The sequence below is a fragment of the Aquarana catesbeiana genome, linkage group LG07, assembly GCF_042186555.1.
Source record: "Aquarana catesbeiana isolate 2022-GZ linkage group LG07, ASM4218655v1, whole genome shotgun sequence".
Taxonomy (NCBI): domain Eukaryota; kingdom Metazoa; phylum Chordata; class Amphibia; order Anura; family Ranidae; genus Aquarana; species Aquarana catesbeiana.
This window is the reverse complement of record NC_133330.1, coordinates 302,810,202-302,832,090: the sequence shown is the minus strand read 5'-3', so window position 1 is coordinate 302,832,090 and position 21,889 is coordinate 302,810,202. Positions and strand designations below refer to the sequence as shown.

General features: G+C 42.0%; 1 protein-coding gene across 1 annotated transcript in view; it reads right to left on the bottom strand.

Annotated features, from left to right (window-relative positions):
* LOC141103706 (calcium-activated chloride channel regulator 1-like) overlaps positions 1-21,889 on the bottom strand; it is a 61,301-nt gene that overhangs the window by 25,381 nt on the left and 14,031 nt on the right. Inside the window, exons 3-9 of the mRNA XM_073593599.1 lie at positions 18,995-19,145; positions 18,297-18,405; positions 14,381-14,558; positions 8,486-8,710; positions 5,601-5,828; positions 2,115-2,295; positions 1,131-1,237 (exon numbers count right to left, since the gene is read on the bottom strand). Of these exons, the coding sequence (XP_073449700.1) occupies positions 1,131-1,237; positions 2,115-2,295; positions 5,601-5,828; positions 8,486-8,710; positions 14,381-14,558; positions 18,297-18,405; positions 18,995-19,145 (1,179 nt within the window). The remainder of the gene's footprint in view (positions 1-1,130; positions 1,238-2,114; positions 2,296-5,600; positions 5,829-8,485; positions 8,711-14,380; positions 14,559-18,296; positions 18,406-18,994; positions 19,146-21,889) is intronic.

Below are 21,889 nucleotides of genomic sequence, written 5' to 3'. Positions count from 1 at the left end.
AGCTTCTAATTCACTCCCTGGTCATCTAACAATAATTTACAAAGCCATCCATAACTCTGCCCCCAGCTACATCACTAACCTAGTCCCAAAATACCAACCAAGCCGCTCTCTTCGGTCATCCCAAGACCTCCTACTCTCTAGCTCCCTTGTCAACTCCTCCCATGCTCGCCTCCAGGATTTCTCCAGAGCTTCTCCCATACTTTGGAACTCCCTACCCCAATCTGTCTGACTGTCCCCTAATCTATCCATCTTTAGGCGATCCCTGAAAACCCTTCTCTTCAATGAAGCCTATCCTGCTTCTAACTAACTCTGTTTTACTTCCTCCATCAGCTCATTCCCCACAGCTATTACCTTTTGTATCAATTAACCCTTTCTTTTTAGATTGTAAGCTCTAACGAGCAGGGCCCTCTGATTCCTCTTGTATCAAATTGTAATGTAACTGTAATGTCTGCCCTCATGTTGTAAAGCGCTGCGCAAACTGTTGGCGCTATATAAATCCTGTATAATAATAATAATAAATAATAATAATAGTATGCTTATAATAGATGGATTTAAAAAAACATGGCTAGATGTTGTTGGAACTCTGCTTTAAGCTGTAATCCAACCTCCTGTTTTTACCATTTGACTGTTCGGAGATAGGACAGATCTATTATTCACCTTCTCCACCCTGCTGCTGTTCTACTGGGTTGCCACCCAATTCCTGTGAGTGACCCCTGAGGTATTATTAACAAGCCTAATCAGGAAGAAGATGAAGAGAACCCTGAGATGTCATGTGACCAGAGCGAAAACCGCTCCAAAGAAAGTACGTACACAAAAAGATGTACCGTAAGAAACAATGCAGGGGTGAGGGGGGGTCTACCCAACCTAGAGTTGAGCTTTAAAGTGGTTGTAAAGGCAGAAGCTTTTTTACCCTAATGCATTCTATGCATTAAGGTAAAAAAAAAAAAAAAAAACCTTCTGCAAGCAGCCCCTCCCTAAATACCTGAGCCTGTTCTCGATCCAACGATGTGCATGAGAGCAGAGGCTCTCATTTACTTTACCTTTTTAGATGTGACCTGCATTTTTATTTGTGTTTTGTACGTGTACTATAGATTGCACATTAGTAAACTGTAGTTAACAATTGACATTACCTGATTAACCTTCTGAGTGAAATCCACATTTTCATTTGAGATTCCAATAAAAGCATTAATGAGATCATTGGACTGAAGATTATCTGTTGCAAAATATTTCAAACCACCTGAATAAAGAATAAAATTACTGTTACTAGTTATTATGTTTCTTGTCTCACTATCTTGTTGCTCACACTACTCTGTGGTCTAGTATCACACCTGTAACATCGGTCTCCAACAATAGAAGAAAAAAAAAAATCACAGGTTTCATTTATGAAAAGAATTCAGCAACAAATTTTGTTGCAATTCTTAAGCCGCTTTCATATGGGCATTGAAAGGTGGCAAAACCTGTTGATTAAGGCACGTTTTAAACCTGCCTCAGCCACCTGTCAAAAAAAGTCAATAGCCACCAGACATACCCATACACATTGCTGTGGTTGCAAAACTGTGCTTCACAGCGTGGCAAAGATAGGATATATTGCATTCCCCAGGCAATACTGCCTGCCATCATGCCCCATAGAGGTGAATGGGGGCTGCACCGCCACTTTGTCCAGTGGACATGGATGCAGCATGGTGAACAGGGATTTCAGTGTGGGAGGCGGCATATTCCATTGCAATTGCCTGCTAATCGCAGGGCAGTCGCTACTGGCCCCCAGAATCCAAATCAGCAGCTAGGCCCATGTAAAAAAGGCCTAAGGGAATCTGAAAGTAAGCAGTAAATGTGGCCAGCAATGTGTAGGGGTACCTTTGGCTTCTTAGAGGATATGTAGTCTGTCCACCATAGCACCATAACAAAAAAGACACAAAGTGCCAAGGCAATCGCATTTCTTTTTAAAAAAACGAATGAAGAGTCCTATTGGTTGATGTACTGTAGGTAATTTGTCCTATTTTTACTCTAGTTTCTGTAAATCATCCCTCTCTGGTATCAGTCACTGTTAATAACATATACAGTATATATTTCCCTCCAATCTCATCTCAGTACAAGATTTCTGATCCACCTCTCACCTGTCATATCAGCGATCTCTTCCAAATCCTTTGGTGCACCAGAGCTCAAAGAAATTGTATGAATAATGGCTCCACTGCTTTTAATGGCAGGAAAACACGTGCTGGAGATCTGAAGATCATATCCATCTGCCAGAAATACGATTTCAGTTCCATCTAATGATTCATAAAGTTTCTTGTTCACCTGGGTGATGAGAGGAGTTGATTTTATTTCCTTCATACTACAAACATTCCCCAGACATAAAACGAAAACTGAAATCCAGGCAAATAGCTAAATACACTGTTGAGATACATGTGCAGTAGATGTTTTCCCTGCCAAATGATCTGGATTTCGTACCATCCAGTCCTGAGATTTAGAGCCCTGGCAAATCACACAGCCAAGCCTGGTGATCTGACTTTTCTCCAGTGCAGTTAAGCAATATAGTGCGGTCACCTCCCTGCCTTCAACCTGTGACTGGACCATAAGGCTCGGTTCACACTGGGACGACTTGGGATCCGACTTGTAAGCCCTCAAGTCGCCCCAAGTCGCCCCAGAAAGAGATTCACATTACAGTGAATGGGAGTGTCTTAATAGACACTACTGAAGTCGCTCCGACTTCAGAGCGTACTCCCTGTACTACTTGGATCCGACTTGGTAGGCGACCTGTACCATAGAAATCAATGGAAGTCGCCTCCAAGTCGGATCTCTCTCTACAGTCAAGCGACTTTGCAGGGAAAAAAATTTAGTTTGCCCAGGCAAACCCCTCCCTCCCAGAGAGCTGATTATCCTGTGATTGGCCACAGCCAAAGTCGCCTGTCCTGGAGGCGACTTGAAGTCGCGTTGTAATTTGCTTAAAGTCGCGCTGAAGTCGCGCTGAAGTCGCATTGAAGCCGCGTTGAAGTCGCCGTACAAAGTCGCACTGAAATCGTGTTGCCCCTGTGTGAACCGAGCCTTAAAGAAGAAGCAGACTGATGAGCTCATCTTCTAGGTTTCTCCTCCTATCGGCAATGTTCTTTGTCAGCTTGTGCATCAAGCACTGGATTGGTTCCCGGTTATGCCTCTTCCTCTCACAGGATTTTACTAAAGGCTGATACCAAATCAAATTCAGGAACTTAGACTAGGAAGATTTAAAGTTACATTGAATAATTATTTAATTAATATGTAACTACATAGATTGGTGTTTGTTTTTTTTTTTTATCTGACTGGAGTTCTGCTTAAAGTTAAATTCCAGAATATATATTGTAATGGAAATTTCTGTATATAATTGTATTGTATTTTGTATGTATTGCACACTGCCCTCACTGTGCACACAGCACTAATAATGTTTTCAGTAAATGTTTACATTCTTTTGAGTCTTGATTAGAATTAGCCTGCCTATGTAACGCCCCTTGTTACCATAAACGTACAATTGTAATATTAATGTGATACCTACGTAATCATGTGCATAAAAACCTTCAATTGCGTCATAATAAAGCAGAACAGTTATTTGGAAAGATGCTGAGCGTATCTTTTGTGTCTGTTCCCTACTGCAGTAGTTATTATTAATTTGGAACCACTAATCAATATGAGAATAGGAGTTGCCTATCATCAATTTAACCGAGTCAATATATATATCTATATATACAGTATCTCCCTGGGGCCCAGTCTCCAAAGGGAGTGGGATCATGCTCTGCTTCAGTATGTCACAGTACATGTTGGCATTCATGGTTCCCTCAATGAACTGTAGCTCCCAGTGCCGGCAGCACTCATGCCCACCACCATGCTTGACTATAGGCAAGACACACTTGTCTTTGTACTCCTCACCTGGTTGCCACCGCACACGCTTGACACCAGCTGATCCAAATAAGTTTATCTTGGTCTCATCAGACCACAGGACATGGTTCCAGTAATCCATGTCCTTAGTCTGCTTGTCTTCAGCAAACTGTTTGCAGGCTTTCTTGTGCATCATCTTTAGAAGAGGCTTCCTTCTGGGATGACAGCCATGCATGCCAATTTGATGCAGTGTGCGGCGTATGGTCTGAGCACTGAGAGGCTGACCCCCCACCCCTTCAACCTCTGGAGCAATACTGGCAGCACTCATACGTCTACTTCCCAAAGACAACCTCTGGATAGGACGCTAAGCACATGCACTCCACTTCTTTGGTTGACCATGGTGAGGCCTGTTCTGAGTGGAACCTGTCCTGTTAAACCACTGTATGGTCTTGGCCACCGTGCAGCAGCTCAGTTTCAGGGTCTTGACAATCTTCTTATAGCCTAGGCCATCTTTATGTTTTTTTTTTTTTCAGATCCTCAGAAAGTTCTTTGCCATGAGGTGCCATGTTGAACTTCCAGTGACCAGTATGAGAGAGTGAGAGCGATAACACCAAATTTAACACACCTGCTCCCCATTCACACCTGAGACCTTGTAACACTAACGAGTCACATAACATCGGGGAGGGAAAATGGCTAATTGGGCCCAATTTGGACATTTTCACTTAGGGGTGTACTGACTTTAGTTTCCAGCGGTTTAGACATCAATGGCTGTGTGTTGAGTTATTTTGAGGGGACAGCAAATTTACACTGTTATACAAGCTGTACACTCACTACTTTACATTGTAGCAAAGTGTCATTTCTTCAGTGTTGTCACATGAACAGATTTAATAAAATATTTACAAAAATGTGAGGGGTGTACTTACTTTTGTGAGATACTGTATATCCATATCTGTGTTACCCCTGTGGAAGCAGAGATTCACTGTAGCAGTCATCGCTAATACAGCAATCGCCGCTGTCTTCCAGGTCCTGTGCAGTTTCTGATTGGACAAGGTGGAAAGAGCAGGCAGTTTTATCACTATCACCATCTCATCCAGTCAAAGAATGCTTTGCATTCACTGAGAAAAATGCAAGGTATTCTGTGAATGATGCCCATGCTGAGCAAGCATCCCCAGCACGGGAACCAGAAGATAGTGGCGATCGATGTAGTAACGGTGATTACTGCAGTGATTCTCTGCTTCCAGAGGGATCACACAGGTATGACATATGCATACTTACGTTTGCCTAAACTGGACCAATGCCACTATGCAAAAAAAAAAAAAAAAAAAAGCATCTTTTACACCTATTATTTTTATATGAAAGTAGAATGCCACAAAGTAATAGGGTTCTGAGATGCTCCTTTTATCTGCTGTGATGTTATGATTGTGGGCTTTAATGCCTTGCAGCATGTTACTGTGTGTGGAAATTTGCTGCGTAAAATTGCAATATTTCTTCCTCAGTTTACACGAACGTAGCGCATTGGTGTAATCTAAAACCATACGACCTATAGCTATTTGCTTTCTTCTTGCATTGGGACTGCTCTGGGCACTGAAACCCTGCGCTCCTGGTGTGAACAAGCCCTAGAAGCCCATTTATCATTTACATTGCTCAATAGTTTTGCCCTTATAGGTAATGTGAATAGGACTGTGCACCAGCTTGTAAAAAATAATGCAATAAACAGTATACTGACGTATAAAGCAAAAAATAAAATTCCATTTTACCTCAAAAGCCTTTTGAATGGCAATGCAGAAGTCTGATCCATAGGTTGAGGCTGTAGTTGGAAAACTTGATTTTAGTGTCTCACGGTCTGAGTCATTTTTGATTTGTCTGAGCTCAGACTGGGTGTATGGGTAAAGTGAAAATTCAACAAGGCCAACGTAAGTTCCAAGAGCAATTGCCTCAGTGAGAAATATGTCTACTGCTTGGTGAACTCTCCACAAACGATTGTTCTGCAGACAGAAAATAAGTGGAATTTAACTGAACAAGTAACATAGGCATACCTGGGAACTTTTGAGCTTTTAAAGTTCCAGAGAAGGGGGGCGGAGCTAATAACAGCACTGCAAATAGTAGGTGTGGAAGAATTGTGCTACCAGTGGGAGGAGCTTAAAACTTAGAAGTCCACCCTAAAACTAAAATCCCTGCATCTATAGACACCCACGATCTAACACTAACCTATCTAGCCCTGTAAAGAAAAAATCAGTATACATACCTTTTCTGAAGCCGCTCTGACCCAATCCCACGCTGAGCTGTCAGCTGGGGCTTCGCTGTGGAGGCGAAGCCGCGGACATGTAGAGGACACGTCCAACAACAGAAGCCCCATAGTAAGTCTATGGGTGATGTCACTCCCCATTCATTTCACAGCTGTTGTCAGCTGTGTCCTCTGCAGAGCTTCCGCTGCTGGAGATCAGGTCTGATCAGCTTCAAAAAAGGTATGTATACTGATTTTTTACTTTACAGGGCTAGATAGGTTAGTGTTAGATCGTGGGTGTGTATAGATGCAGGGATTTTACTTTGAGGGTGGACTTCTACTTTAAGCCTATGTACAGAGTGCAGGAGTCAGAAGTATGCAATGTGCAGGGGTCTGGGCTGGGTAACTTATTTTGTGTGGGGGTCCGGTATGTGTATTGTAAATAGTTTAAGATAGTTTAAGTATATACAGCTCAGCACACAGCACTCCCTGTGATTATTTTTATTCCTACACTCATATATAGCACCCCCTATGTGCATGCATACTAATTCCATACAAGATGCATATACATACAGTACATGTAAAATACATTCACACTGTATACACCTACATGCAACATACATACACATGCACCTATAAAACTCTCTGGTGAGTGTTTTCCTCCGGTCAATGACACTGGTTTCTACCCTGAGGGCAACTGCCTCTCACCCAGAATAGAAATTCCAGGGATGTAAGATGTAATGACTCGATAACCAGAGCTAAATTCCAGTATTGCCAGGTCTATTCTGGCAAGTGCCCAGCCTTGCACGTGGGGTCTGGAGGCAATATGCCCTCTATGTGAAATTCCTCTAGCTAGAAGTTTCCCAATAGGAAAGCTGTTATAAGAACAACATGCTGGCTGTTATTGCTGTTGGCTCCTTCTGAAAATGGTAGCTGCCTGGCCAACACACTGCCCCTTCGGCTTCAGTATTTGGAGCCATTGACCTGGAACAAGCATGCAGATTGACTTTCCTACTATCTCCTAATCTGCATGCTGACCACTGGGTGGGGAAAGATCGGAACCTGTCATGTTTGTGTTCACGTCTTTATCTTTTTGTTTTGGTGACACCTACTGACAGGTGTCACCGTGGCAGGAAGTGAGAAGAAATTCCCAAATGAGCCAGGGGCAGCAATAAAAAAAAAAAGTTATAACCATTTCCTATGCAAAACTTAACAATATAAGTTTTAGTTGAAGTTTGGCATTAAAATTAAATTGGTATTGCAGGAAAGGAGGTATTTTCTAAACACAAAGTTGGCTTTCTATCTTTTGTAGAAGGGAACTTTTTGCTAGCATTTTCTTGCTTCTCTTTGCAGCCAAAAGTAATCTACACACTATAGGAGCAGAAACAGGCTTCATTTACCGCCAATGGTAGTCCGTGCATTGTGGGTGCATGAACGCCCCCCCCCAGCACCACCACCGCTCTCCCTAGCATGAAATCCTATGACGGGGAGGGAGGGGGGGTGTTTTTTGAATCACATGATTAGAGCCAGAGGCTCTAATAAGCTTCAAAAAGGGATGGGCTCGGGGCGCAGAGCACCTGATCCCACCCAGTTGTGTAACTATAGCGAATGATTTTTTGCTATTTTCACACTAAATCTTATCCCCCCCAATCAGGAAGCAGGTGTGAGACCTGTTTCCTGATTGGCCAAAGCGTCAGGTGATCCTATTGGATGCCTGACGTGGAGCCAGGGAGGAAGCCGCTTTATTCAGAGAGGAAGCCCACCACCCTGGAGCTGCTGCTGGAGCCGCTGCCCAGACCCTGCACCCTTTAGCCTAGAGCTGCTGCCTGGACCCTGCACCCACTAGCCTGGAGCCGCGGCCCAGACCCCGCACCCACTATCCTGGAGCCGCTGCCCGGACCCCACACCTGCTAGCCTGGAGCCGCTGCCCGGATCCCGCACCCGCTAGCCTGGAGCCAGGTAAGTGCCAGACCAGTCATCAGATGCGGAGGGGGGGTTGTTAGTTCTGCGCCGCCTGGGGGGGGTTGTTTGCCGCCCCCCCGAACAATCAACCCACCAGTCGCCACTGTTCACGGCTAAGTGGCATCAATGGCAAACATTTCAGTTTTAGAAGTGAAGAGGAAACTTTTGCATATGCAGTTCATATGTATGTAAAGTGTAACCTATTTATATAAGTATTACCTAATTTTGTTTTGGGTATTGTGCCCCTTGAAACACACATAGATATATTCTTTAGGATCAAACTCCTCTGCACACTGCTCATATGGTTTGTAAAAGGCCTTATCATTTTCTAAATAAGCAAAAGATTGCTGGAAGTTATTTCAAAAAGTTGTCACCAACAGTTCTGCTTTACAACAACCTTTACTAGTTGATCAACTACCAATTTTTTTTTAAAACAACGCAGGTTATAACACGTACGGTGGCCATACTGCCAGAGACATCTATCAGGAGAGTGATCGCTCTTTCTCTATAGCGTAGAAGAGAGAAAATCGGCTCAGGAAGGCTGGAATCATTTTTTGGAGGTGACAGGTAGATATCACTGGAATTCTTAATAATGTCCCATGTACTATGACAGTCACACATCCGATTCTGCATTGTCGGAGCTTCCATGTTGTGAGTATTTTCAGTGCAGAATTCAGATATCTGCAAAAAGGAAGCAGTTTTTTAATGTTTATTTTTTTGCAGTATTTCTCAATAAGATGTAATAGAATAGTTATTTAAAACTCAATAAATAGAATAAAAAATCATGCCTTTAATAGCAGAATCATATATATTAAGTCAAAGAACAATTGCTAAATGCCAGAACCCACAGGAACTAATTAGCAATAGTGTTTCTTTGGTATTATTACAATAAGCTCCTAACAGCTTAAATCTTACTCATGATTGCTTTATAATGTAGTAAGTACCTCTCTCCACCCCTGTGTTGGAGCGTAAGGGGCTGTTACAAAAATAAGACCTTCCATTTGCCATGAAAGGTCCGCTTTATGGACAAGAATGCTCGCCCTTAAAAAGTTAATACAAATGTAACAATAACTGCCAACATTAAAAACCGACTTTGCCCAAAACTTTTGTTTTGAATAGAACATGGAAGAATTGGGATCACTGTCAGGATTTTATTGCAGTCTGATTTACACTCACTTTCTGTCCTGCCCTAAAGTAGTCAGAGGCACAGAAAGTCACGGTCTGCAAGAAAAGGCTGACAGAAGTCAGAAATCGGCAACAAATTTTACAAGAAAAAGGAAACAATTTCTTTTAACCACCACAAGATGGTGGTAAAGCCATTATTTTAAATTATATATATATATATATATATATATATATATATATATATATATATATATATATATACTTATCGCACAAGATACGTGGGTTGCAGATATGAATAAAGTTAGATGTTTTAAGTAAAAAAAAAAAAAGTTTCATTATAATGGGAAGAGAGTGGTTTGCATTTTGCATTGCAACCTGCCAATGCTGGAGTCCTGTCTTCAGGCATGATATCTTTATAATGTCGGGGATAGATGTTCTTTGTGGTGTCAGGAATAGATGGGAAGGGCCCTATGTCTCTGTGCCATTCTATTCAAATGCATTAAATATTCATACACTATATTACAAAAACATGCTGCATATATAATGCATTCTGTGTAGTACAATAAACTATTCTAACATTTGACAGACATCAGGATTTCATTGTTTACATTGCGTGTTGATGTACAAAGAACAGAGCACTTCCTAGCAACAAATCCAGTTACCGTATATAATTTGCAATATAAAAATAAATTGGTTGCTCCAGGAAAGTTTTGTGTTTTTCTTTGGTTCAGTTTTTATATGTTACGTCATAGTGACATTTAGACCCGCTTATCATGCAAGATGCAGCCATCAGCTGTCACATAGTGTTTATTTATCTTAAATGTGTGCAGAGGGTTAGTAGGTGAATGAGTCACTGAAATCTGCTGACTGCAATCATCGATAGATTAGAGTTTTCCTTCGGTTACTCTTTAACAAAGTGAGGGGGTGCTGAAAGTACTGTATATTGTATCTGGCACATTATGAAAAATATGGAGCCAATTCATAAGTACTAGGTCAGCAAATATGTATGTGATGCCTATAAACTGTCAGATAACAGATTTATTTTTTTTTCAAGGAAAGAGAAGCGAAACCCTGATTTGTTGCTTTTGGTTTAGCTGGCCTGTGTACAATCGAAAGGGCAGGAACCCATAATAGAATCACTTAAAATTTTTATGACTCTTTCATTTTTATTTTAACCACTTCAATACAGGCACTTATACACCTTCCTGCCAAGACCAATTTTCAGCTTTCAGCGCTGTCGCAGTTTGAATGACAATTGCGCGGTCATGCTACACTGTACCCAAACTAGATTTTTATCATTTTGTTCCCACAAATGGAGATTTCTTTTGGTGGTATTTGATCACTTCTGCGGTTTTTATTTTTTGCTAAACAAAATTTTGACCGAAAATTTTGAAAAAAATAAAAGTTTTGCTTTTGTTTCTGTTAAAAAAAATTTGTAAATAAGTAAGTTTTCTCTTTCACTGATGGGCACTGATACGGTGGCACCGATGAGGTGGCACCAATGAGCGGGCACTGACGATGGGCACTGATATGTGGCACTGATGGGCACTGGTAGGCGGCACTGATGGGTGGCACTGATATGTAGCACTGATGGGCATTGATAGGCGGCACTGATGGGCACTCATGGGTGGCACTGATAGGTGACACTGATGGGCACTGAAAGGTGGCACTGATGGGCACTGATACGTGGCACTGATATGAGGCACTGATAGGCATCCCTTGTGGCAGTGGTAGGCATTGGAGTGGGCACTGATTGGCAGCTGCCTGGGCACAGATTGGCAGCTGCCTGGGTACATATTGGTATTTCCCTGGGGGTCTAGGGGGCATACCTGGTGGTCCAGTGTGGTGGCCATCCTGGTGGTCCTGGGCGGCTTCTCTGGTGGTCCTGGGCAGGATCCGAGGGGGGGTTGTGCTGATAAACAATCAGCACAGACCCCCCCCGTCAGGAGAGCAGCCAATCGGCTCTCCTCTACTCACGTCTGTCAGACGCGAGTGAGGAAAAGCCCATCACCGACTCTTCCTATTTCTATCGTGATCAGCTGTGATTGGACACGGCTGATCACGTGGTAAAGAGTCTCTGTCAGAGACTCTTTACCTAGATCGGAGTTGCGGGGTGTCAGACTGACACACCGCAACAACGATCGGCGCGATGCCCGCCCCTGGGGGCGCGCAGTGTCTCAATATCCTGATCACATCATATGACGTCCAGTCAGGATATTGAAACCACTTTGCCGCCGTCATTTTGCTATATGGCGGGTGGCAAGTGGTTAAAGACCGAAGTTCATTCCTGTGATCTAAAAGAACTAAGACCTCTTTCACACTGGGGTGGTTTTCAGGTGCTTTAGCGCTAGAAATAGCCTTTGCAAAGCGCCTGAAAACCGCTTCCCATTCATTCCAGTGTGTCTTTTCACACTGGGGCGGTGCGCTTGCGGGACATTCTGAAAAGTCCTGCAAGCAGCATCTTTGGGGCGGGTTGGGAGCACTGTAGTTAGCGCTCCCAAAATGCCCTGCCCATTGGAATGAGTGCCTTAAAAGCGATTTGAAAGCTCCACAAAAGAGTTTTTAACCCTTTTTTTGGGTTAAAAGCACCCCACTTTGAAGAGGAACTTCACTCCTCAGTTTGTTCCACCCGCCCCTCCTCTTGGGCCATCATTACAGCGCCTGCACAGATATGCCTAAGGGCTCTTGCTGGCCGTCGGGTTCCAACAGAGCCCTTAAGCACATCTATGCAAATGCAGGATATTTTCCATGTGTGTTCAAGAATGGGGAAGAATCCAGGAGGAGGGGTGGGGGTCCTCCCAGATGTCATTCTCACCCAGGCGAGAAATGCAGAACTGCAAAACACATAACTTGTGCAAAGCAGCACAATAGATGTTTTAAAATAAGTAAATAAAATATACAATCTAAAGAGAGGGAGGGAAGAAAAGGTGGGGCATGAGGACATTAGGTTTAGGGTGAAGGTCTGCTTTAATATGCAAAAAATTATTGGTTACACCCACAAGGGCATTTATTCATCCGTATTTTTCCTATAACCACTTGCCGACCGGCTCACGCCTATATACGTCGGCAAAGTGGCACGGTGCACAAAGCAACGTAACCGGACATCGCTACGTCAACCGTGGCTAGTGGGTGCGCGCCTCAGGAGCGTGCCCGCGGTTACCACGGACTCTATGTCCACTATTGGCCCGCGATCGTGGCATGGAGAGGCAGAACGGGGAGATGCCTATGTAAACAAGGCATTTCCCTGTTCTACCTAGCAACATGACAGGGATCACTGCTCCCAGTGATCAGGAGCAGTGATCTCTGTCATTTTCTAGTGAGCCCATCCCCCCTACAGTTAGACCACACTGAGGGAACACAGTTAACCCCTTGAACGCCCCCTAATGTTTAACCCCTTCCCTGCCAGTGACATTTACACAGTAATCAGTGAATTTTTATAGCACTGATTGCTGTGTAAATGCCAATGTTCCCAAAATAGTGTCAAAAGTGTCTGAACTGCCCGCCGCAATGGCGCAGTCACAATAAAAATCGCAGATCGCCACCATTACTAATAAAAAAAAATATTAATAAAAATTCTATAAATCTATCCTCTATTTTGTAGACGCAATGACTTTTACGCAAACCAATCAATATACCCTTATTGTGATTTTTTTTTTTTTTTTACCAAAAATATGTAGAATACATATTGGCCTAAACTGTGGAAGAAATTTGTTTTCGTTATATATTTTTTGGGGATATTTATTATAGCAAAAAGTAAAAAATATTGCTTTTTTTTCAAAATTGTCGCTCTTTTTTTGTTTAAAGCACAAAAAATAAAAACCGCAGAGGTGATCAAATACCACCAAAAGAAAGCTCTATTTGTTGGAAAAAAAAGGACATCAATTTTGTTTGGGCACAACGTCGCACGACCGCGCATTTGTCAGTTAAAGGGACGCAGTGCCGTATCGCAAAAAAAGGCCTGGTCAGGAAGGGGGTAAATCTTTCCGGGGCTGAAGTGGTTATACTGATTTTTCAACATAGCAAGAGAATGGATGAAAGGTTTAGTGCCGTTAGCATTCTTGTTAGCTAAATATTAGATAGTTGAGGGACGAGTGAAGATAGAAGGATTTAGTTCCACAAGAGGGACAATCCCTTCAAAAAAGGTACAGTTAGTAGCAATGTAATAGAGTTAGCTTGGGTAACTCTAGAATAGGAAATACCGGGGTTACCACACTACAATCTGACTGTGCAAGCCCAATACAATGACGCTTATATTTACCAAACTATGTAATATGAAGAGAAACCTAAACACTCTAGTCAATTTATTTCCAATCAGGCAAGCCCCTGTTCCACATAGTTTCTGGTAGATCTAAAGGAGATTGTACAACCAGATTGTATATAGTATGGTCAGCTAAAGATGCATGCGTTTTACTAATCACACTCACCACTTCCCTTTCTCTCTCAGCTACTTTGCCATTTATTGTGTGATTAAACATGATCCACATTTAAATTGATTGTAAAGTCCCGTGTTTTTTTTAAATAAAAATAACAAACATGTTATACTAACCTGCTCTGTGCAGGTGGTTTTGCATAAAGCAGTACTAATCCTCCTCTTCTCGGGTCTCTCTTCGGCTTTTCTGGCCCCTCCCTCCCTTTGAGTGCCACCACAGCAAGCGGCTTGCTATGGGGCACCCGAGCCGAGCTGCAGCTCCGTGTATCTTTTATCAGATATGTTTTATAACAGAAAGTAAAACTTTCTTTTTTTCAAAATTGATGCTCTTTTTTTTGTTTATTTTTTTTGTTTATAGCGCAAAATATAGCCGACTAGCAAAAAATGGCCTGGTCATAAAGGGGGTAACATTTTCCAGAGCTGAAGTGGTTAAAATGAAGAATGTTTCAGTGATCGGTGTCACCAGTGATAGCCCTTTAAATCTTCCCTCTACCTACAGGGCCTTGTTTACCAAAATAAAGTACCCTGCCTCCAAACTGTGGGTGCCTGAGAAATGGTATAGATTCAACACTGCAACACAGTTTTCCCATTGTCTATACTAGGAGCTATGTAGGAGTCTTGAGCCAAGATGAGAAACTCTGTTCATAGTCATCTTGCCCCTTGATAGGAACCTCCCTGTTGCCACCAGTAGTTAAGGGAATAGCTAAAACCCAGGGAGATTTGTCCACCTTTCCAGTTACCTCAATGTGTGTCTGGTGAAAGGATTACAAACAGTCATGAACAGTCATGGTACTCACAGACTGCAGACCAGGGAAATACATGATAGATTCTCCAGCAATCTGATTCTTCTCTGGGAAGAAAGTACATTGTTGTTCATACAGACCAGTATCGGGATCTAAGTTACAAATCTTGGTTAGACAAGAATCTTCCACATTCTCCAGAACTCTGTAGATACCACTAATATTGACCGAACACCTGCAGTTAAAAAAGAAAAAAAAAAAAGCACTCTTGGGCTATTTATTACTTGATTTATTGTGCATGTTTATCTCTTAACATTTGACTTCTAAGTGCAGATTTTCAAGAAGAAAGTATAAAAAATACAGAAGTTACTGTCAAGCAGATCATATATAATTACATTACAGGGCAACATTTGCTTTACTTTTCAAAAGATTTTTTAAGTAATTAATATCCAGATAGCAATTACCTTACCTTATCATAGACTTACCTACAGTCACAAACAATCGATGGAAGTTTACTTCCACTTTAAAAAACACACTACAACTGGATTGCATGATGATCTGTACCATACGATCCGGTGCAGGTAAACGGTACTGGGTTTGCAACCTGCCGAGATCACAATTGCAGTGCATTTTGAATGCGGCGCACACAGAATGTGGGTTTCCAACACTGCTTTCTTGTTTGAAGAGGCACTGAGAGCAGATCTTGTCAACCTGCTAGCCCTCTAATGTGATCAAACAGGCGTTTCTAAGCTATTAGACATGAGTTAACGTCTCTTTGAATGCCCGTTCGCAGCAGAACACGGCGCAGGAAACATGTTTTAAGTGTTTTCTGCACCATGTCCAAAATGCACTGTAGTTGTGTTCTGCAGCAGGTGTCAGTGTTAAGGTAATGACACCCCAAATGCAGGTCGCAGTGCAGTGCGTTTGCCTGCATCGGATTGCTTGGTACAGTACCATGAGATCAGGTTGCAGTGTGTTTTTTTTAAAGTAGTGTATGGCATGCACTACTTATGGTGCAGTCAAGTGTGATTCAGCCCATTCAAAATGAATAGGCTCAAATCCCAATGCACTGGAACACATGTGACTTGCACAGAAACGCTTGGTGCATTCCCGTGTGATTCCTGGTGTGAACCAGCCCTGAGAAATAATAATTTCAGAGAGGTGAGTGATGTCTTATTTTAAAGCTCCTTTACTAATCGTTAAAAATATCTAAATAGATTAACACCCATATTTTAGGCACAAGTAAAATGTAAGGATTACCATATGCCACATTGCAGCCGGTTATAGTGGTAATCATTAAGGCTGGGTTCACACCGCAGCACGGAGCGGCTTACAGCAGGGGTCCAGTGCATCCTCATTCACCGTTTCAGGTCCAATTTCAGCCTGAATTTTTGGCTGAATTTGGACATGAAATGAACAAGAAGACGCACAGGACCCCTGTGCAATTCATACCAGAGGTGCTCTGGAGATGTGTGAACTGGCACAATGTTTTTACTTAGATGTAGTAGTCAGGTGAAGAACCTGCTGCACTGTGCACACTGGCAGCAAATAGGCATCCCATATGCTGTATGTCTTATGAGAAGTAGATGGCAATATACCTGTGCACAGAGGAAGCCGAGACCTGCTTTCCAACATTGTGCACATAATAGGAGGCTGGTGGTCTGACTAGTCCTAAGTGGGTTTTGATGAGAGAGGTTAAAAAAACAGCGCCAAAGATAATGGATAGGAACTAAGGTGCAAAAAAATAAAAAAAACAACAGATCTCAGCTGCTCTGAATTTGGAAGACCAAAAAAATTGGAAAAAAAAGAAAAGAAAAGCAGCACTGGTCTAAAATCCCTAAATGCACCCCAAAAACTGATGTCTATTGCTGAGAGTGAAATAAACTACCATAAACACAAACCTAATTGAAATCTAAATACAGTGCAAAAATAGCTCCAATAATGCAGTGCTAAAAAAAAAATATATATTGTGACAATATGTGATAAATGCAATCAAACCAATATTATTTAAAAAAAAAAGTAGAAAAATGATTAAAAAATAGACCATTAAATCCCCAAAAATATTATTAGTATTGAGAAAAGTTAATCAATTAAAAAATAGTCTCAGTGATTTCTTAGATGTCAATCAAATATGTGAACTTGCCACCCAGTGTGATCCTCCACCTGTCATACTAGACAAACTCACCAGAATTAATGGCTGGTAAAGTTATAAACCAGCGACTGCGCCTTTAAGCAATCTTATGCTTTATTCCACAATGTTGTTTAACTGCAAGCTGTTCCCTCCAGATCCCGCACCACAACCCACATGGATATAGAATGCAGCTTCAGGAAGACGTATTATGACGAAACGAAGGAAGAGGAGGCAGGATCGGACTCACGGTTCGCGATATTGTTTAGTGGCCGGTAACAACTGGGAACACACAAATGCTTATACTCCCTAATGTCGGGTCGGACACTTATGAAATGTGAGTGTATCTTTTGTTATATTGTTTTAATAAAGTCTTTTAAAATGCTATTACACTATTGGAACCTCCTTTTCCCATTCTATATCCATGTGGGTCATGGTTCGGGATCTGGAGGGGACAGCTTGCAGTTAAACAATGTTGTGGAATAAAGCATAATATTGTTTAAAGGCACAGTTGCTGGTTCATAACTTTACCACCCATTAATTCTGGGGAGTTGGACTGGTGGAGGATCACACTGGGTGGCAAGTTCACATATTCGATTGACATCTAAGAAGTCACTGAGATTCGCTATTTTTCATTGATTCATTTTTCTTATTACTATTAATATTTTTTGATACACTATGTTTATGGACTATTTTTTTTATAATTTTTCTACATTTTTTTTTAATAATATTGGTATTATTGCATTTATCACATATTGTTACCATATATATTTTTTGAGCACTTTTGCACTTTGCACTGCATTGTTGGAGCTATTTTTGCACTGTATTTAGATTTCATTTAGGTTTGTGTCTTTGGTAATTTATTTCACTCTTAGCAATAGACATCTGTTTTTGGGGTGCATTTAGGGATTTTAGACCAGCGCTGCTTTTCTTTTCTCTAAGTGGGTTTTCGTGGGGAATCTTACAGGCAGGACTTTGGGGTCACTGAGGTACTTTTTCTAAATGAATATACTTTGGTAATGCACTGATTCTTGCAGTGGTTTATGGCTGTGTAGCAGAAGGAGGTTGACAACATTTTTCACGTCCCTGCCTGCTTTGTGAGCTATTAGTGAACATGGGGGCACTAGTAACACTCATCCTGATTTTTCTCCCTCCTACCTAATTATCTAATTTTACACAGCAGGTAGCCTGTCTGAAAGCTTGATTCATCATGTACTGTATATTACTGAATGCAGTGGCAGCCCGTTCATAGAGGGCGCACGGGCGCCGCCTCCCCTATCCATGCGTCAGGTCACCTGATCTATAGATCAGTGGCGCCAGACCATGGATTCCAATGAGGCAGAGTGTTTTTTTTTTTAAGCACCTGATTAGAGCCAGAGGCTCTAATAGGCTTCAAAAAAGTGTGAGCTCGGAGCGCAGAGCATTGCGCTCCGAGCCCACCCAGTTGTGTGACCATAGCGAATTAATTTTCGCTATTCTCACACTAAAGTTCCTCCCTGCCATTCAGGAGGCAGGTATGTGAGACCTGTTTCCCGATTGGCCAAAGTGTCAGGTGATCCTATTGGATGCCTAGCGCTTTGGCGGAAGACACACGGCAGAGGTAGCTAGAAGAGCAGACACAGGAGCTGCCGCCACACGAGTGGGTAAGTGCCACGCCGGACCGCCCAAAGGGGGTGGTGTGCCATGCCGGGGGGGGGTGTTGTTTGTTTGACGCCCCCCCCAAAGAAGAACCCACCAGTTGCCACTGTCTGCATGGTAAAGGAAAAGAGAATTGCATTTCTTCTATTTGGATACATTTGTATAATCGTTTCCTTACATCTTGTAGGAAAATAGATGAAAACATACCGTGTTGCCTCTACTTGAAGGTTTGGTGAAATGTAGAATGGCTGGTCAGTGCTGTACTCCTCAAAGACTCCCCAACGAAAGCGAGCCCATTCTCGGACAAATAACTTTCCTACAATTGTGAAATTACTGTTCAGGAGAGGCTGGATGCTCAGAAAAACATGTCAAGAGGGTTTGATATTCATTGAATGCAGGATTTTTTAAAAGGTATTTCAACTTTTATTTTAAAAGATCAGATTATGTTTAGTTATTTTCAGAATTTAGTGTTCATAAAAATATTTAGCTCAACGTGTTGTTAGATTTTATTTCCAAAAACTGTCAAAAAAATATTAACATGGCTTCCTTCTTTGGGGCCATAATTCACACAACTGGTATACATAATCGCCCCTCCCTCAGAAACGTAACTTCCTGCTCCTGTGATTGGTCCACTGCTGTTCCCAGCAGTTCTTATCTAGTTACCACACTGGGACTGATCATGTGACTACAGGAAGACACTGCCTTCTCCCTAAACTGCATTCTGATGTCTGTGTCAAGCTGTAGAAAACAGAAGCATTAAATATTGGCCCGTGTGCTTTAGAAAAAATTATCTTGCAGTGTTAGCTTGTTAATACTATAGATTACATTTATGCCATGATGGGGTATAGCTACCTTTTGCATTGGGCAGAGTTTACAGATAACTGATTACTGAAAATTTTGCTCACCATGAGCTCCATACACGGAGATCAAATCTTCATTCGTCAAGAAGTCTGGAGTCAGATGAATAAACCGTCCTTGTTCTCCGCAACCCCCATACTGGTGTGTGTAAGGACTATCCCCGATTTTCAAGAATGTGTTGGCAATTAAAACATGTGCCTGGTAAAAGAGAATGAAATGGATATCTAATATATATGTGTTTATAATTTCACAATTACTCTTTGATTCTCTTTAGATACTTACCTAAGCTGTGCTATTGGATAAAACAAAAATAACTACTGCAGTTCCATTACGGGTTTATGTATCTTATGCAGTTAGTGCTGTCAGTTATAGTACAGCACCATCAAGCAGTGCAATTAACACAATACATTTACTGAAACATTACTTATGTATGGTGGTTTTGTGCACATTTTCTTTTTTATTTCTAAGAATAATATTGTGACGGGAATCACTTTTGGGCACAGGGTTACTGAGAAAATATATCTTGGATTACTTAAAATGGGACAGTAATATTTATCCACAATATCTCCCAGGATATATGTAAAGACTATTCTTGGTTTGTTTGATTCTGAACTCAACATGTTGAGAGAGCTGATCACATTGGCCTCTAGAACTGGCTAGGATCCGGACAGTCTACTCCTACTATAGTTTGTTGCCTACTAGGCTGAGGAGGTGGGGAGACCACTGTTTGTTAATTGTAATTAGCTCCTGCTATTGTGAGAAGGGGTCCTGTGTTTATAATAATGTGTGAAGCTCGGTGACAACAAGTCTGACCTGTAGTGAAATCCTGATTAATCATACAATGCTCAGGAGGGCACGGAGTCACATCGGCTGCTTTAAGGGATTAGTTAATTAGCTCATGTTAATTCTGTTTCTGGTTACAGTTGTATTGTTAGAGTAATATGAGCAGGAGGGGGGACCTCCTCTTCTACTGTATATAAGACTGTATTCTGGTTCTAATAAAAGAGTCTGATTCCTGTTTGACCCTCCCTACAGAGCCTCGTCTCGTACTTGGGGGGAAGAATTATTCGTATGGGTTTCTTGTTCGGCTGATTGGAGTGTTCGGTAGCTGCCTTTGTGTTTGGAAATGGAATGTCCTAAACGGCTTTAACCTCTTTCATACTCGGGGTGTCGTTACAAATATATTTTTTTTTGTTTCACTGAGAGACAACTGTGTCTGAAGCAAGCTCATTTTGCTGTATTGTCTCCTCCATTTTGACAGCATCTGTGCATGTAACCAGAATGATATGGGGCAACTATTGCTGCCATCTTGGGCATATGGGCATAGGTGGTCCGTCTATATCCTACAAGTGGACATATCCCCCACCATGAGAAATATGGGGGACTAGATCCCTCTTACAGGACTTCTCTATGTTGACTCCATTATTATATCTCCTCCTGTATGAGGATGCTACCTTTATAAGATTTATAGGAGAGAATTCCTTCCAATCTGATGAAGACTGAGAGTATGCCTCCAGAGCAGTGTTTATACCTCTAAAGAAGTGGACCTAGCCATTGTCCGCATTATATAACCAGCTGTCACCTTTGACCCTCCCAAAAATGACCACTCTATAACATAAGTGGCACGCTGACATCCCCTTTTTAACTGATGATGATTGGGAGGACTGCTTACTTCTATTTCTGGAAATATGATTTCCTCCAGGGACCAGTTTCTCCAACTGAAATGTATCAACCGTGTCTATTATACCTCCAACGTTTGTCTGTCATGTACCTGGGAACCCCAGATACCTATTTTAGATGCAAGATAGATATTGGTACTTATTTTAATGTTTTTTTTGGCTCTGTTCTGAGCTACAAAGCTATTGGAGAGGGGTGGTGGACACTGTTAATACCGTGAGTAACCACTCCCTCTCTTTGGATCCAGCCCTGTGGTTGCTGGGCCGTGTGGAGGGTGTGGTGGCTACTAAACTTGAAAAACTCATTTTTTATCCTGCTTATTTATACAAGAAGAGAAATTATCTGAAGATGGAGGTCCTCTGACCCAACTACTATGGGTGGATACTGACTGTTGGTTGTATGATATCAAATGTTATTTTATACTTGTTTGTACATCTTGTAAACTATAATAAAAACTTTTACTGGTAACAAAAAAAAAAAAAAAAAAAAAAAAAAAAAAGGTGATCTATTGTTCCAATTAAACATGTTAGTGATAACAATTACTATATCAGTTACAATGTTAAAATTGATTTTAAATCCAGCAGTAAACATTTATTAAGGCCCGGTTCACACCATGAATTGCAAAGGTACACGCCATACGTTCCTGTGCGATTTACATGTGATTTGCGTGCAAACTCGCTCATCCACGCTATATTACCAAAAGTATTGGGCCACCCCTCCAAATCATTTGGTGGAGGGGGGATTATGGTGTGGGGTTGTTTTTCAGGGGTTGGGCTTGGCCCCTTAGTTCCAGTGAAGAAACTCTTAAAAATGAGGTATGGGAATTTTTTTCCCCCCATAATCATACTTACTTAGGTGGCTGCAGCATTGGTCCGATGCTGCATCTGTACCCCACCGCCTCTGCACTGAGAACCGAGCCATCGAACATCGTCGATGGCTCGGTTCTCTTGGCTCCCCGAGCAGAGAGCTGCTACCTGTCAATCAGCAACTCTGCTCCTCCACGCTCACTGGAGCGATGAACTGGGGCGAGGAGCGTCCGTTTCAGCGGCTCGCTGAGAGGCTGAGGCGGCCATCAGTCCAGGCACCTGGCGTATCCAGGCTCAGAGAGTCAGGATGACGCGAGCCTGGACTAATCTGTGTGACGTCAGCAGAGAGCGGACTTCAGACCACTCTCTGCTGAAAACAGGTCACAGGAGTGCAAAACGGATTGCACTCCTGTGACCCATTGGAGAAGCCCAGCCAAACAAGCTCAGGCTGGACTTCTC